Below are 17,194 nucleotides of genomic sequence, written 5' to 3'. Positions count from 1 at the left end.
GGCACAGAATGGCTGCATGGGGCTGGTCGAAGCCCCAGGTAAGTGAAACTTTTTTTTTTTTTTTGCCTGACGATTCCTTTAAGCCTTTGGAACAAAAATAAACAATACATGTAACCCGCAAAAAAAGTTCTATTTTACTGTTATTTTAGCAAATAAAGACACCTTTATTTTAAAATAATATATTTTTCCATACATTGTACTAGGAACATAATTGTTGTGATAGTCGGGACAACTGGGCAAATAAAATGTGTGAGTTTTATCTACAGTAGCATTGTTTATTTTGAAAGTATCGGGGACAGAATTTGCGAAATTGTGTGTTTTTTCATTTTATTTCTCTATAAAATGCATAGAAAATTTAGTAATTGCTGAAAACAAGTATCTTCCCCAAAAGGCCTAATTTGTGGCAAAAAAATAAACAAAACAAGAAAAAAAAAAAAAAAACAAGCTATAGATCATTTTGGTGTGATAAGTAGTGACAAAGTTATTGGTGAACTAATAGGAGGAGTGCTGACAGGGGAAAATTGCTTCCATCCATAGGGCCCTTTCGCACTGGGGTGTTGCGGTGCAGTAAATTTACCACATCATGCCCCCGGGCAATGAAATTGAGTTCACATTCCCCATGTTGAGGCACGCTGCCCCAGAAGAGCCCTACCTAACATGCTTCCAGACTCCCTATGCGGCCCCTGCAGCAACCTGCGGCGATTTGCCTCAGACCGGAAGTCATGTAAGATTATGGCAACGGCCCTATCTTTAAAAAAAACCTGCTGCAGTTTTCAGCACCACTCATGCGTGGAAACGTATTTTAGAAATACTGAAGTTTATAAAAAGGTTTTATAGTTAAAGCGGATCCGAGATGAAAAACTAAATATAACAAGTGACTTGTCTATATATCTTATCTAAAGTTTAGATAGTTTACACAGCAAATCTATCTTCAAACAGCTTCAACAGTATATTAATATTTTTTCCTGTGATACAATGGGAGCAGACATGTTTTCTGCTTGTCACTATTACACAATTACACACACAGGCAAGCTTATCTGTATAATCTGCATATTCTGTGAAAACTGCACTCCTATCTCCTCCATTACACAGGCAACTGATCTGTATCTGCACTGCAGTTCTCAGATTGTGAAAACTCTGCCTCTGAAATCTATAGCTAGTAACACCTTTTTCACCTGCCCAGACTGAAATCCCACAATCCCTTGCAAGCGCCAAGGCACTCAAGAGAAGCTGTGGGTGTGGCTTGTTTAGTTTATAGGAAATTAGGGTATTAAAACAAAACAAAACAAGTATTTGGCTTGGAGAATGCCCTATAAACTATATATAAGGAACACAATTATGCAAGGAGTAAAAGTTCATCTCGGATCCACTTTAAAGGGGCACTATGGCGAACAAGTGTAAAATTTAAAATATGTGCAAACATGTACAAATAAGAAGTACATTTTTTTCCAGAGTAAAATGAGCCATAAATTACTTTTATCCTATGTTATTGTCACTTACAGTAGGTAGTAGAAATCTGAGAGAAGTGACAGCTTTTGGACTAGTCCACCTCTTCATAGGGGATTCTCAGGGATTTATTTTCAAAAGCACTTAGTGAATGGCAGTTGCTCTGTCCAACTGCCAAAAAACTGTGTAACGAGCAAAGAAGCTGGCCAGCATCATTGTATAAATCCTTTTAACCAGTTCACCCCCAAGGGTTTTTACTCTAACGGACCAGAGCAATTTTCACTTGTCAGTGCTCCTCCCTTTTATTCCCTAATAACTTTATTACTACTTATCACAAGAAAATGATCTATACCTCGTTTTTTCGCCACCAATTAGGCTTTCTGTGAGTAGTACATTTTGCTAAGAATATTTTTATTCTAAATGTGTTTTAATGAGAAAAAAACAAAAAAAAAGAAAAAAATCATTATTTCTCAGGTTTTAGCCATTATAGTTTTAAAATTAAACATTCTCCTGTGGATAAAACAAGCACATATTATTTACCCAGTTGTCCCGATTATTAAACCATTTAAATTATGTCCCTATCACAATGTATGGCGACAATATATTATTTTGAAATATAGGTGTTATTTTTCTGTTTTTTTTTTTTTTTTTGTTCTGGCCATAATTACCAGCCCCAATGTAATACATTTAAATTAATTTTCCCCCATAAAATATAGATTAAAAAAGCTGAGTCCATAAGGAAACTATTTATTTATTTATTTTAAGCTGAATTTTTTTTACAAGTGGTTTTTTTTTTGGGTGGGAGGGTTGTAAGTGTAATTTTATTAATGATGTGTATGTAATTGTGTATGTCTGTATTTTGTATGTGTAATATACTTTTTGGCCACAAGATGGAGCTAGTGAACACTTCGTTATAGGAAGTGATCACTTTTTTTTTTTTTTTTTACACTTTATTGAACAGTAACAATTTCCTGTTTTTGTGAATGGACGTAGCTGCTGTTCGCGGTCACGTCCATTCATTCCAGGCACTGCGATTGAGTAGAGGACTGTTCGGTCCTCTTCCCCAATCACTCAGCACAGGATCCCGGCAGAGTTGGCGGCGGTAGCGGCGCACACACGGTGGTAGCGGCGGCGGGAACGCGCGACGTATTAAAACGTCATGTTGCTGTTAATGGGGTAAAGCATGACGTTTTAATACGTTAGGGTGTCATTAAATGGTTAAGGAATATCTTCATAAAGAATAATGGCCTTGCTGAAAATCCCCTATGAAGAGATGGACTTGTCAAAAACCTGAGCGATTCTTGCCTTTTTCATGATTGCTAACTCAGTAAAGGATCAGCCCTTAAAGCGTTGCTATCATATAAATCCGGCATAGTGGGGTCTGATCCCTCTATAACAGTAATTATAGATTGATGGTATACCTTGAAATGAATCAGAGCACTCAGTATATGATTTTATATAAAAAAATGTATTTGCTTATCATACAGCATATATGCAAAATATGGACAGTTCCAAGTAGTGTTTCCTTATAACAGTATTCCATCTCATAAAGGCTTTAGAGCCAAGCAATCATCAATCTTCTAAGTACATTCAAAAAAGAATATTACAGTTGTGTTATGTAGAATAAAATCAAAAGTAGTCTCATCTCTATCAATACAGCTGTGTATATAATAGCTGTGTAAAACTTGTAGTAATCTTCTTAAAGAAATAGCATAAAAAATAGCTTCTAAAAAAACTTCTTGCTAATATCTTAACAGAACTTAATGCTGAAAAATCAATAAAGTAAATCACCAAAATATTAAGCATATTACCCATTCTCTGTCATCTCTTCAGCATCTAGAACCACGTGTGGGAAGGTAGCTTCTTCCTCATGTCTCTTCTCAGGAGATTGTTGGGCTTCTGCAAACTATGAGCTTTCAGCTCCTACTTTTATAGTGATTGGATGCAATATGGCCTAATCTGGAATTTTCCTGGATCCCGGGTTCTGATTGGCTAAAGCTTCCATGCGTCAATGCTTTATCATGTTTTGAATACCTAAATCATAATATTATTGTTTACAAATTCTGATTAGGTAATTTCGGACGCAGTTAATTAAAAATGGACATCACCAGCCATCCTGGCTGCTGGTTGACTTTTTTCCCCAGATATTAAGACTAAACAATGTAATTCATGATGCATTTCTGATAATGTGTCCTTCTGCTAATTAGTTTGGAATGTGTCTGTTCTTTCCCAGAAATAAGATTGGTCAGGTTGACACTGCTGAGTCTTCAGCAATTTAAGGCTTATTGAAGCATTCAGGGCTTCTAATATACTCATTTAAATATAAAACTTATTATATAATTCTTCTTAAAAACAATCATATAAGATATAATTTCACATTAAAATGTAATAATATAAAATCATTTTCTGTATATTTGCCTTTCTTAAGAAGATATAAATATAATATTTTCAACCGCCAGATGTCACCATTGAATCATCTTTAAAGAGAGTCAGAGACGAAGCACCTGCATGTATTTTACCTTATAAATCAGTGGGAACATGACAGTAAACACCTAATCTGCTCTTTGTTTTATTGTTCTCTGTTTAATATGACTGTTATCAGCTGTGATAAGAATCCCCGACTGAGCATTCAGTCTGGCTTTGCTACAGAATGATTATAGCTGAGTCTGTCTTCTCTGGTGTCTTTTCAAGCCCAAGCCTGCCCCCTTGTGGCTCTGCTATAATGACTCAGCAATAATCATTCCCAGCAAAGCTAGACTGAATGCTCAGTCGGGGATTCTTATCACAGCTGATAACAGACACTTTTAGCAGTGAGGATGAAACTGAGAGCAGGGTAGGTGTTTTCTCTAATGTTCCCACTGATATATATGGTAAAATACATGAGGGTGCTTTGTCTCTGGTTCCCTTTAACTAATTGGGAAAAACCCTTATATTTGTTTTATATCTTTGATATATTGACTTTCTCTGGCTGGGAAATGTTATCTTTTCTTGCTGGCTGTAATGGCCTTCAAGCAACTGAACATATAAACAATCCTCTAGCTTACAAGTTAAAATAACCTCATAAAAGTTTCACTGTCTCTATCACTGGCAGAATCCAGTTTACATGTAATTCACAGTAATACATTCTTTTATATGTAATTATAGGTTTAACAATAATTCTTTCTTTCTTTAAAAGGACTGTATTGATTATTAATATTTAGATGAATAATATTTATGTGTAATAACTGAGCAAATGTACATAAAAGATTGCTGCAGTAATGTGAGTTTTAAACTTGCTTTCTGTCTTTCACACAGTACACTTATCTTATAACCTTGACATTTGAAAGATGCCTGTGTAATATAAACAAAGAATGTTTTGGCTTCTTGTAACTAGAATAATCTTATAAGCTTCACAGCCTGGAATATGCTGAGATGTTTCAGAGCAATATTAAAAAAAAAAAAAGTCCTCTAACTTTACAGTTTACAATGAAATTTTGCATAGAACATTAAAACTTAAAACATACACATATGACAGCTTTTCCTATATGAATAAAACAGCTAGAAAACTGACAGACTAGCCCAAAACCTGTCACTTCTCTCAGGTTTCTGCTACCTACTGTAAGTGACAGTAACATAGGAGAAAAGTAATTTATGGCTCATTTTACTCTGGAAAAAACGTACTTCTTATTTGTATGTGTTTGCACATATATTAAATTTTAAAATTTTTCGCTATAGTGCCCCTTTAAAGAGGCTCAGGAGGGAGGTTCCCACATCATTTTTTTTTATTTTCCACACTCTGAAAATATAAGAAAAAATAAATACATTTATATACATGTTCAGAGTGTTAAATGCAAACAGCGAACAGCCCAAGCACTATCCACCAGAGAACTCTGCGGGCCATCTCTATGTCACATGTCACCTCATGTATCCTTTAAGCCACCGGAATGACTTTGACATGACTTTTCCCCCTACTTTTTGTTACTTTTTCAATTGCAGAGTGCTTGGGCTGTTCGAAAAATTATATTAAACAGAAGATAAAAAAAAATTATCTCATAAGAGAAAACTTGGAATAAATTAACTAGGCCCAAGATGATTTGCACAGTTTATTTAAACCCAGGTCACTTTTCTTTGTTACTGTCTTGGTGTAGGTCTTCCAGAGACGTACGGATGGTTCTGTTGATTTCCATAGACCTTGGGAGGCTTACAAGAAGGGATTTGGAAGTCATCTGACAGAGTTCTGGTTGGGAAACGACAATATTCACCAGCTAACATCGTCAGGTAATGTTAGATTGGGCTTTGAATTGAACCAGGGGGGGTTGCAATGCATATTTACTGATATTTACCATGGGAGGGATCTGGATCCTAAAGAGGCTTTCACCGTCATCCTCCACCGTTGGGACCCACAAAGTGTGGCTTCTGTGCACATGGGCATTACTGCTGTCCCACTCGGGCTCTGGTGGAAATAGCCGAGCCCGATCATGTCTGTTATACTAGGCAGGCAGAGACGGCCCCCGCCTGTGCAGTAGTGTGGACCCGATCCGGCCTGGCTATTGCCATAGTGAGCCAAGTGGAACGGAGCTAGTGTGCATGTGCGAGGCACCGGCAAGCATCAACATGGAGACTTTGGGGGTCCTACTGCCTGAACGCGGCTGTGGTGAAGAACGAGAAAAACCTCTTCAGAATCCAGAAGCCTCCCCCTTTCTCCCAAGGTTAGTACCCCCTAGGGGCACTTTTTTTTAACTTAAAGAGGACCTCCAGAGTAAATAATAAAATTCGGCAGCCTGCAAGTAAAACAAAGTTATATTTACCCGAGAAGCCTTGTCCCGCAATGCTGTCCCGAAGTCCCTGCATCACCTGACTTCCAGTGCCTGGCCCCGCCTCCTTTTCTGCTGTGCAAATCAAATGAAACGCTGCTGCTCTCCTGCCTCCCCCCTCCTCACTCACTGTCAGACTCCTCACACAGCACAACAAGCTTCTTTTCCCCAATGCTGCTCTCCTGCCTCCCCCCTCCTCACTCACTGTCAGACTCCTCACACAGCACAACAAGCTGCTTTTCCCTAACGATGACCTCTTCACCTCGCTCTCCTCTTGTTTCTCCTTCTACTCTGACTGCATGCTGTAAGTGTAACCACAGTACAAACATGTTGCCCCTGTAATCTCTGCACTTTATGCAAATGTTTAACCTTGCTTCATGAGAGAACCGGCCCTGGGTAGGGACCAGAATGAGAGACTGTGGACTGGAATGACTGGATCCAGTATGACAGACTGCAAACTGAACTTGCAGGGATCAGGATAAAAGACTGCGGACTGGAATGGCAAGAGCCAGGATTACAGACTTAAATGGAAGGTCTGAGGAAATAAAAAAAAAGAAATCCACTTACCTCGGGCTTCCTCCAGCCCCTGGCAGCCGACCTGTGCCTTTGCCGCAGCTCCGTTGGCTCCCGGTCACCTCCGGTGCAGATGCCAACCTCCACTGTGCGGCTCACTGAATCATACTGACATCATCCAGGATGTTCTGCGCAGGTGCAGAACTACTGCACCTGCGCAATACAGTCCACATGACATCAGTGTGACTCTGAGAGCCGCTCGCACAGGTGCAGTCAGCATCTTGCGCCAGAGGGGATCCCGGACCATCAGCGGGGAGCGGAGCTGCAGCGTGGGCACAGGGTGGCTGGCAGAGGCTGGAGGAAGCCCCAGGTAAGTGGACTTTTTAATTTTTAAAGTCCTCAGATGTGTCCTTTGAAACTGGTCTTGTAGGGACTAGGATGACAGACTGCAGGCTGGACTTGTAGGGACTAGGATGACAGATTGCTGAGTAAACTTGTAGGCACTAGGATGGCAGACTGCTGACTGGACTTGTAGGGACCAGGATGGCAGACTGCAGGCTGGACTTGTAGGGACCAGGATGGCAGACTGCAGGCTGGACTTGTAGGGATCAGGATGGCAGGCAGACTGCTGACTGGACTTGTAGGGACCAGGATAGCAGATTGCTGACTGGGCTGACAGTACCCTGGATGAAAAATGTGTGTGCATGCAAATATATAATGTAAAATTTGTCCAAGAATAAAATAAACTATAAATCACTTTTTTTTTTCCTATGTTGTTGCCGTTTACACAAGGTAGCAAAAACTTGACAGATCCGACAGCCCATCTCCTCATGGGGGATTCTAACAATTTACAAATATACTCTCTGGATGGGAGTGACACAGTCTAACTGCCAGAATAATGGAGTGCTTTGGTAAAGAATAAAGGAGATACTGAGAATGAGGCCCCTTTGACACAAGTGGGTTGGGCTGGCCTATTTTAGGCTAACGCTACACCAGACTAACACTACACCAATCAAAGTCTATGGGGCCTTTCATACCTGTTTCGTGCGATGTGACGCGCTGGAAGTGACATTTTCGCCGCACAGCACTAGTGAGCGCTAGAGAGCCTCACTTCCTTTCGGCTAGAAAGGGGATTACCGCGTATCAACGTGGAAATCCCCGAAGGCTATTTTAAGGGTTGTGGTGTGATTATCCTATCGCATCGCACCGATACTACCGGTTTATAGTGTGAAACCGGCCTCAGGAGGAGATAGACTAGTCCAAAATTGTGCCAGTCGCACTCCACGGCCCTGGCCATGCACCACGTTGATTGCTCTCCTGTGGAGCATTCTGCACCTCCACAGTTAGCTCAGACAATGCACATTTGTGTTTTTTTTTTTTTATAAAATGATCTAATCCCCTTTCTCTTATTTCAGGCACGTGGGAGTTGCGGGTGGATCTCCAAGATTTTGACTACAACAGATTTTATGCAACATACTCTTCATTCCAAGTTTTGGGAGAATCTAAGAACTACAAGTTGGTGCTGGGAGAGTTTACTGGTGGTGATGCAGGTAAAGTAGCCCCTGGATGATGCTGTGTACAACGCAGAGGGATGAGCGGAATTGCCAAATAACCAATCCATGCCTCCCAACTTTTTGAGATGAGAAAGATGGACAGTTAAGCCACGCCCCTGCCACACCCCTGACCACACCCCGTCACACCTCTAGTCACGCATACTATAAAGATTTCATAAGAAAAATGTTGTTTTATAATTCAAACCACAATGCTCCTTTCCATCCTGGTTCATTCTCCTTCATATTAACATTTGAAAATTGGTAATATATCAATTTAAGGGATGCAAATTTAAAGTCAATCAAACACATTTTTTAGTAGAGAAATGCATATATTTTTTACAGTTACATAGTTATTTTGGTTGAAAAAAGACACACGTCCATCAAGTTCAACCAGCATAGAAAGAGGGACAAAGTCCTGAAAGAGGGACAAATGAGCAGGAAAGAGGGACAGAGGGGCAAGGCTCCCAAAGAAGGACTGTCCCTCTGAAAGAGGGACAGTTGGGAACTATGCAAATCTGTCAACATTTCTGAAACTTCATTCAAAAAATTCTGGGCACAGTGGAGAGAAATCCAGCACAGGCCCTGCCAAGTATCTAGTGCCGTGCTTCAGGCATTGAGTTCGGGCAATGGAAGAACCAGAGCAGCTGGTGGATAGGGATGGTTGGAAAATTCCAACAGAATCCTGATGTCTGATCATATATCGGCTTACCAAGGTGGAAATCGGCAAGTGGAAGTTAGAATATGGCGTAAATACCGCATTACCGCACCTCCGAAATGTTAGCCCAATCACAGAACTTGGAAGTTGGAAGCATTGGACCAATCAGAGAATACAGATAGAGTTGAGCTGAAATTTTCGTAATTTCGCATTACTATAATTACGCATGCGAAATTTGCGATTACGATGCGAAATTAGCGTAGCGAAATTGCCATTAAAATCGTAATTGAAAATACCGTAAGCGTAATTTTCAACGCAAAATTTCGCGTTTCGTTCATGTCGTAATTTCGCATTAAACGCTACCGTAATTTTGCGTTAAACCGTAACGCTCCGTATAATATAAAAAAGCCGCCGACTTTAAGGGTTAATAGCAAAGCCCCCTTAAATGCTAAGAGCCTCAAATTTGGAGAATATATTAAGGAGATCAGGAGGAATAAGAGGAAAAATTTTTTTTTCAAAAAGACCTTATAGTTTTTGAGAAAATCGATGTTAAAGTTTCAAAGTAAAAATGTATACATTTAAAAACCCGCCGACTTTTAACGGTTAATAGCAAAGCCTGCTTAAAGTTTAGGAACACCAAATTCCTAGGGTATATTAAGGGGATCAGTGGGAATAAGAGGAAAATTTTTTTTTTCAAAAAGACCTTATAGTTTTTGAGAAAATCGATTTTTAAGTTTCAAGGGCAAAAATGTCTTTTAAATGCGGAAAATGTCAGGTTTTTTTGCACAGGTAACAATAGTGTTTTATTTTCATAGATTCCCCCAAGTGGGAAGAGTTTTACTTACTTCGTTCTGAGTGTGGGAAATATAAAAAAAACCGACGTGGGGTCCCCCCTCCCAGACCTCTTTAACCCCTTGTCCCCCATGCAGGCTGGGATAGCCAGAATGCGGAGCACCGGCCGCGTGGGGCTCCGCACCCTGACTATACCAGCCCGCATGGTCCATGGATTGGGGGGTCTCGGAAGGGGAGGGGCAGCCAAGCTTTCCCCTCCCCCTCCGAGCCCTTGTCCAATCCAAGGACAAGGGGCTCTTCTCCACCTCCTATGGGCGGTGGAGGTGGAGGCCGCGATTTCCTGGGTGGGGGGTTCATGGTGGAATCTGGGAGTCCCCTTTAAAAAGGGGTCCCCCAGATGCCCACCCCCCCTCCCAGGAGAAATGAGTATAGAGGTACTTGTACCCCTTACCCATTTCCTTTAAGAGTTAAAAGTAAATAAACACACAAACACATAGAAAAAGTATTTTAATTGAACAAAAAACATAACCACGAAAAAAGTCCTTTCATATTCTTAATTAACCATTAATACTTACCTGTCCCTTTAAATAAATGATCCCACGCAATATCCTCGGAAATGTTCTATCAGTTACAATGTAACAAAGTTATTACAATGTAACAACTTTGTTACATTGTAACTACGCCGCACCCGACGTCACTCACCGCCGCCGCCGCCGCCTCCGCGTCTGTGCTGCAGGACCCGACAGAGCTCTGAGCTATAGCTCAGAGCTCTCGAAAGCATCTTTGTATTTGGGCTCCAAGGAGCCCCATTGGTCCTTAGCAGACCAATGGGGTTCCTTCTGATTTGAAGGAACCCCATTGGTCTGCTAAGGACCAATGGGGCTCCTTGGAGCCCAAATACAAAGATGCTTTAGAGAGCTCTGAGCTATATAGCTCAGAGCTCTGTCGGGTCCGGGCAGGACGCTAAGTCCCCGCCGGCTCCGCTGCCCTCCCCACCTCTCCCACATGTCACCCACATGTCACCCACATGTGGGTGACATGTGGGTGACAGATGTGGGCGGGGTGGACAGCGGGAGCTGCGGGGACTTAGCGTCCTGCACGGACGCGTATGTGGCGGCTGAGCGGCGAGTGGCGTCGGGTGCGGCGTAGTTACATTGTAACAAAGTTGTTACATTGTAATAACTTTGTTACATTGTAACTGATAGAACATTTCCGAGGCTATTTCGAGGGATCATTTATTTAAAGGGACAGGTAAGTATTAATGGTTAATTAAGAATATTAAAGGACTTTTTTCGTGGTTATGTTTTTTGTTCAATTAAAATACTTTTTCTAAGTGTTTGTGTGTTTATTTACTTTTAACTCTTAAAGGAAATGGGTAAGGGGTACAAGTACCTCTATACTCATTTCTCCTGGGAGGGGGGGTGGGCATCTGGGGGACCCCTTTTTAAAGGGGACTCCCAGATTCCACCATGAACCTCCCCCCCAGGAAATCGCGGCCTCCACCTCCACCGCCCATCGGAGGTGGAGAAGAGCCCCTTGTCCTTGGATTGGACAAGGGCTCGGAGGGGGAGGGGAAAGCTTGGCTGCCCCTCCCCTTCCGAGACCCCCCAATCCATGGACCATGCGGGCTGGTATAGTCAGGGTGCGGAGCCCCATGCGGCCGGTGCTCCGCATTCTGGCTATCCCAGCCTGCATGGGGGACAAGGGGTTAAAGAGGTCTGGGAGGGGGGACCCCACGTCGTTTTTTTTTTATATTTCCCACACTCAGAACGAAGTAAGTAAAACTCTTCCCACTTGGGGGAATCTATGAAAATAATACACTATTGTTACCTGTGCAAAAAAAACTGACATTTTCTGCATTTAAAAGACATTTTCGCCCTTGAAACTTAAAAATCGATTTTCTCAAAAACTACAAGGTCTTTTTGAAAAAAAATTTTTTCCTCTTATTCCCACTGTTCCCCTTAATATACCCTGGGAATTTGGTGTTCCTAAACTTTAAGCAGGCTTTGCTATTAACCATTAAAGTCGGCGGGTTTTTAAATGTTTACATTTTTCCTTTGAAACTTTAACATCGATTTTCTCAAAAACTATAAGGTCTTTTTGAAAAAAAAATTTTTCCTCTTATTTCTCCTGATCTCCTTAATATATTCTCCAAATTTGAGGCTCTTAGCATTTAAGGGGGCTTTGGTATTAACCCTTAAAGTCGGCGGCTACCTAACATTGATACATGCGTCAACTTTTCCGCTTCGGGAGCATGACCATACGCATTAATTTCGTAATAACTGGTGCAATGCGAAAATTACACGAAAAATTACGCTTACGCGAAATTTCGCGAAATCCTTCTTCATTACGATTATGTACTTACGGCCATAAACGTAATTACACTAATTACGCGAAATTTCACGAAATCGTAATTACTCCATTACGCTCATCTCTAAATACAGACTATTTCCATGGAAATTGGATTACCATGGTAATTTTATGGCCTAAAATTACTACGGTAATCCGATTTCCGAGTGGCCGTCAGGAGACCTCGAAACCATCTTATACTAATTATAGACCGTGTGTGTGTGTGTTTTTGTGTCTGTGTGTGTGTGTGTGTGTGTGTGTATATATATATATATATATACACACACACACACACATACACACACACACACACACACACACACACACACTTATACCAGAATCATCTAGGAGGGGCAAACTTGCGCTGTTCTGGTGGGAGACACTGGAACTATGGTGGATATACACACTAGAGCTGCTCCTTAATGCCCGGCTGTTCGGCATGCTTGGAAAAGAGAGACCAAAAAGGAGAAGAGGCTCTCCATAGTGTGTTAGCTTTTCATTACCAAAATCGCAAATTAAAATGCACTTACTGCAATAAAAGTAGTTCAAGCATGTAGAGGGACAAAGCCCTAATCAATCCGCGGGGGGCAGCCTTTCAACTGCTGTGGCCTGCAGCGGTGTGGTCTGTGAGATGGTGATGGGACGCCGGCTCACTCTCTCTCCGCAGCACTTCCGTGTGCCAATGAAGTCACAACATGTTTCGACGTATCCACGCCTTCGTCAGGTGGTAATTAAAAGGTAACACACTATGGAGCACCCCGTCTCCTTTTTTTGTCTATCTATACCAGAATCATGATTGTTTTGCCAAATACAACAAGCCAGGTTGTACCAGGAGTTGATCTTGGCACATACAGGGTCAGTGGTGATACAGTAGCAGAAAGGTGCATTTACCATAGAGTGGATACAGAAGATATGCAGTAAATACATACAGTGCCTATCGGCCCATACTGTTGGTACATTGCATATAAAAAGGCATACAATAAAGGCATAGATAGGTAGATACATAAAGGATGGGCCCAGGTAAAGGGCCAGGGGGGTAATCCGATTCAGCTGTCCTCTATGGCACTCAAAGCGCTTCTGCAGCAATATTTTGAATCAAATGCTCCGTGGTCTAACCTGGGAAACAGAGGGAGAGAGGAGAGGAAAAGGAAGATAAAGAGAGAGTGAAGGTGAAAATGAACAGTCAAAGTGAGTCCCCTTTGGATTTCGGTGCAACTTGGCCAGCTTGTTTCCAGATGGCTGGCTTTGCCACTTTGGCTGCTGCGGAGACTGGTGGCTGGTGCACGAGGATAGGGGTTGTGCTGGGCAGCTTACAGATGGATCCCGGTGTGGAGTGCCCGAGGTTGATGTGATGTGGGCGGTGCAGACCGGATGGCAGGCCCAGCGGGGGTCGTGGAAAACCTCACAGGTGGCAACAGTTTTTGCTATTGTTGCCCCCCTGGCGGAAAACAATCCAGCAGCACTCTGGTTGATGAGCAGGGGAAGCAGGGCCCTAGTGCTGCCATTGGTTCATTGCTGGTTGTGAACGTGGAGTGTCTGGAGCTGTGGCATGGCTATAGTGGAACTCAGCTGCTTGCTATTTTGGGAGTTGTAGCCAAGCTGCCTGCAACCTATGTTGGGTAAAAAAGGTTTCAGAGTCCAATACACTGAGCCAGCTTCTTGGGGTCATTTGAGATTTGAATTCGGATCCGGATACCTGTAAATCCGATCCGAATCGGACATCCGAATTCAAACTTTTTTGTACCCGAATCCGATTCGGATATCCGAACCAGAATCGGAGATATCCGCCCGGATTTGTATACCAGAGTAGAAAACCAGAAGTGGTCTTTAAATTGCTTCTAAAATGTTTTTTTTAGGGTAAATGAGGCATGTAGCAGCATGTTTTTTTTTTTTAAAGGGAAACACTAATTGATGATGTAGGGACTTAAAAATCCCCCCCCCCCAAAAAAAAAAGGTCTGTCAATTAACATCAGGACTTAGTTCCAGACAGCGGTGGTGCAGCCCACATTAGGCTTGATTCACAAAGCGGTGCTAACCTACTTAGCGCGTCTAAAGTCTTTAGACGCGCTAACCAGGGTGCTAAGTAGGTTAGCACCAGATTTCTCAATCAGATCATGCACAAAGTTTTGTGCGCAAAGTTTTAAACGCGCAAAGTCCTATGCGCGTGCTAAGTCCCATAGGCTTTAATGGGCACCTCGCGCGGAGCACCCTGCGCTCTGTGCAGTGCGTGCTTAAAGTTTTACGCGCGTAAAGCTTGTTTAGACGTGCTAAGGGGGTGTTCACAGGCGTACTAACAGTCAGCACCACTTTGTGAATCAAGCCCTAGGTGTCCAAAGTCCAACCGCACAACTGGGACAGCACAGTTATCAGTCCAGACACCTCCAAAGAATTACACAGCAATTGTGTTAAGATAATAATCAGGAGTGCTCGGAAACCCTTTTTCAAAATCCGGATTGGGCCTGTTCCGGATACCCAGATATCCGGATCCAGGTCGGATATCCGGATTTGGGCATTTTGGTATCCGATCCATATCGGATATCCGACCCCACTATCCGGGATATCCGGGGAAATTCAGATATCTGGATAGAAAACCAGGAAGTGCCCTTTAAATTGCTTTAAAAACGTTTTTTAGGGTCAATGAGGCATGTAGCATCATAATTTTTTTTAAAGGGGAACACTAATTGATGATGTGGGGACTTAAAATATCCCCCACAAAAAAAATGGCTGTCAATTAACATCAGGCCTAGGTTCCAGACAGTGGTCGTGCAGCCAACATTGTGTCCAAAGTGCAAAGTGCCACGTGCAAAATGCCACGTGCAAACACGTGCCACGTGCAAAGTGTGGAAAGAATTTGTATTATCTTGGTAACTCAGATATCCGAAATCTTGCTGAGCAGCACTGTATATATATATATATATATATATATATATATATATATATATATATATATATATATATATATATATATATATACACACATACATACATATACACATACATATACATATACATATATATATAAATATATATATATATATATATATATATATATATACACGCACACACACACTTGCACACACACACGCACACATATATATATACAGTATATATATATATATATATATATATATATATATATATATATCCTTTTTTGGAAATATGTGGAAATTAGGAAATTGAATTTCCTCAGAAATCCGCAGAATCGGAAAATCCCTTTTCGGAAAGTGTAAATTTCATCGATATCAGAAATTGTCATTTCCAACCATCATTTTTTCTGGAATGAGAGGAGGAAAATATAATCAGTCAGGAGTCAGGACTCAGGAGGACGGGCTTAGCGGCTACTTCTTAAAAATGTCAGTGCATGTTAAATAGAGATGGCCCGAACTGTTCCCTGGCGAGCAGTATTTTGCAAACATCGGCTGTTCATATTCACGGCAAACAGTGAACATTTGGTGTGTTCGATTCGCCTCCAATACATCATCATTGAGCTAAACTTTGACCCCTTACCTCACAGTCAGCAGAAACATGGCAGTCAATCAGCTAGCACCCCCTCCTGGACCCCCACCCCCTATCAAAAAGCAGTTGCGGTGGCCATATTGGATTAATTCTCTGCTGGCAGCTGACTGTTAGTGAGAGCAGGGTCAGACTTGCTGCAGATAGGTAGCGAAAGCATTACCTAGGCCTTTGTTCTTGTTCCACACTTGGGGCTTGATTTACTAAACTGTGATAAGACAAATATCACACTTTAGCAAAGATATCACACGTTATCAAAAGTTATCACACTTTATCAAAGTTAACATGCCTTATCAGAGTAGCATAGCGAGCGCTAAAAACTTATGCCTGCTAATTGGCAATGCCACTCGTCTTGCCCTGAGCCCCTGCGGGTTCATATCACGCGTTATGCTACTCTGATAAGGTGTGATAACTTTTGATAACGTGTGATACATTTTGATAACGTGTGATATCTTTGATAAGGTGTGATATTTGTCTTATCACGGTTTAGTGAATCAATCCCATGCCGTGAAAGCATCCCAAACTGCCCTTTTGAAGTGTTACACTCCACAGCCCACTGACACCCAGAGCTGTGTGCATACTACTTCTGTTGCCTTTTGTTATACTTTTTTAAAAGCCAGTATATATCATACCATAGCTGGGAATCGAACCCAGATCACACTGCATGGTGGACACGTCAGTGCATCACCCTAAGCACTGTACCACTACAGTAGTAAGTGAAGCTACCGTAAAATGTACCATTAATGCTCAATGCAATAGAACCATTAGGTTGCTTAAAGGAGAACTGTAGTGAGAGGTATATGGAGGCTGCCATATTGATTTCCTTTTAAGCTATACCAGTTGCCTGGCAGCCCTGCTGATCTATTTGGCTGCAGTAATAATAATAATTATAATCCAAACATTTGTATAGCGCTTTTCTCCTGTCAGACTCAAAGCGCTCAAGAGCTGCAGCCACAGGGACGCACTCAAGAGGCCACCCTGCAGTGTTAGGGAGTCTTGCTTTGAACTCCTTACTGAATAGGTACTTGACCTAGCCAGGATTCGAACCCTGGTCTCCCATGTCAAAGGCAGAACCCTTAACCAGTACACTATCCAGCCACTGTCGTGTGAATCCCACCAGAAACAAGCATGCAGCTAATCTTGTCAGATCTTACAAAAATGTCAAACACCAGATCTGCTGCATGCTTGTTCAGGGTCTAGGGCTAAAAGTATTGGAGGCAGAGGATCTGCAGGATAGCCAGGTAACTGGTATTGCTTAAAAGGAAATCAATATGGTAGCCTCCATATACCTTTCACTACAGTTCTCCTTTAAAGGGAACCTTAACTGAGAGTGATATGGCTGTTTCCTGTAAACAATACCAGTTGCCTGGCAGTCCAGCTGATCTTTGTGACTGCAATAGTGGCTGAATCACACCCTGAAACAAGCATGCAGCTAATCCAGTCTGACTTCAGTCAGAGCACCTGATCTGCATGCTTGTTCAGGGGCTGTGGCTAAAAGTATTAGAGACACAGGATCAGCAGGCGATTCAGGCAACTGGTATTATTTTAAAAGGAAAAATCCATATCCTTCTCCGTTTAGG

General features: G+C 41.9%; 1 protein-coding gene across 2 annotated transcripts in view; it reads left to right on the top strand.

The window, feature by feature from the left end:
* LOC137527924 (ficolin-1-like) overlaps positions 1 to 17,194 on the top strand; it is a 109,484-nt gene that overhangs the window by 17,369 nt on the left and 74,921 nt on the right. For both annotated transcript variants that reach the window (XM_068248993.1, XM_068248992.1), the window contains exons 3-4: positions 5,574 to 5,703; positions 8,168 to 8,302. In XM_068248993.1, the coding sequence (XP_068105094.1) occupies positions 5,574 to 5,703; positions 8,168 to 8,302 (265 nt within the window). The remainder of the gene's footprint in view (positions 1 to 5,573; positions 5,704 to 8,167; positions 8,303 to 17,194) is intronic.

The sequence above is a fragment of the Hyperolius riggenbachi genome, chromosome 8 (genome assembly GCF_040937935.1).
Source record: "Hyperolius riggenbachi isolate aHypRig1 chromosome 8, aHypRig1.pri, whole genome shotgun sequence".
In the NCBI taxonomy this organism is placed as follows: domain Eukaryota; kingdom Metazoa; phylum Chordata; class Amphibia; order Anura; family Hyperoliidae; genus Hyperolius; species Hyperolius riggenbachi.
Note: the sequence above shows the minus strand (reverse complement) of the source record. Positions and strands in the feature narration are given on the sequence as shown.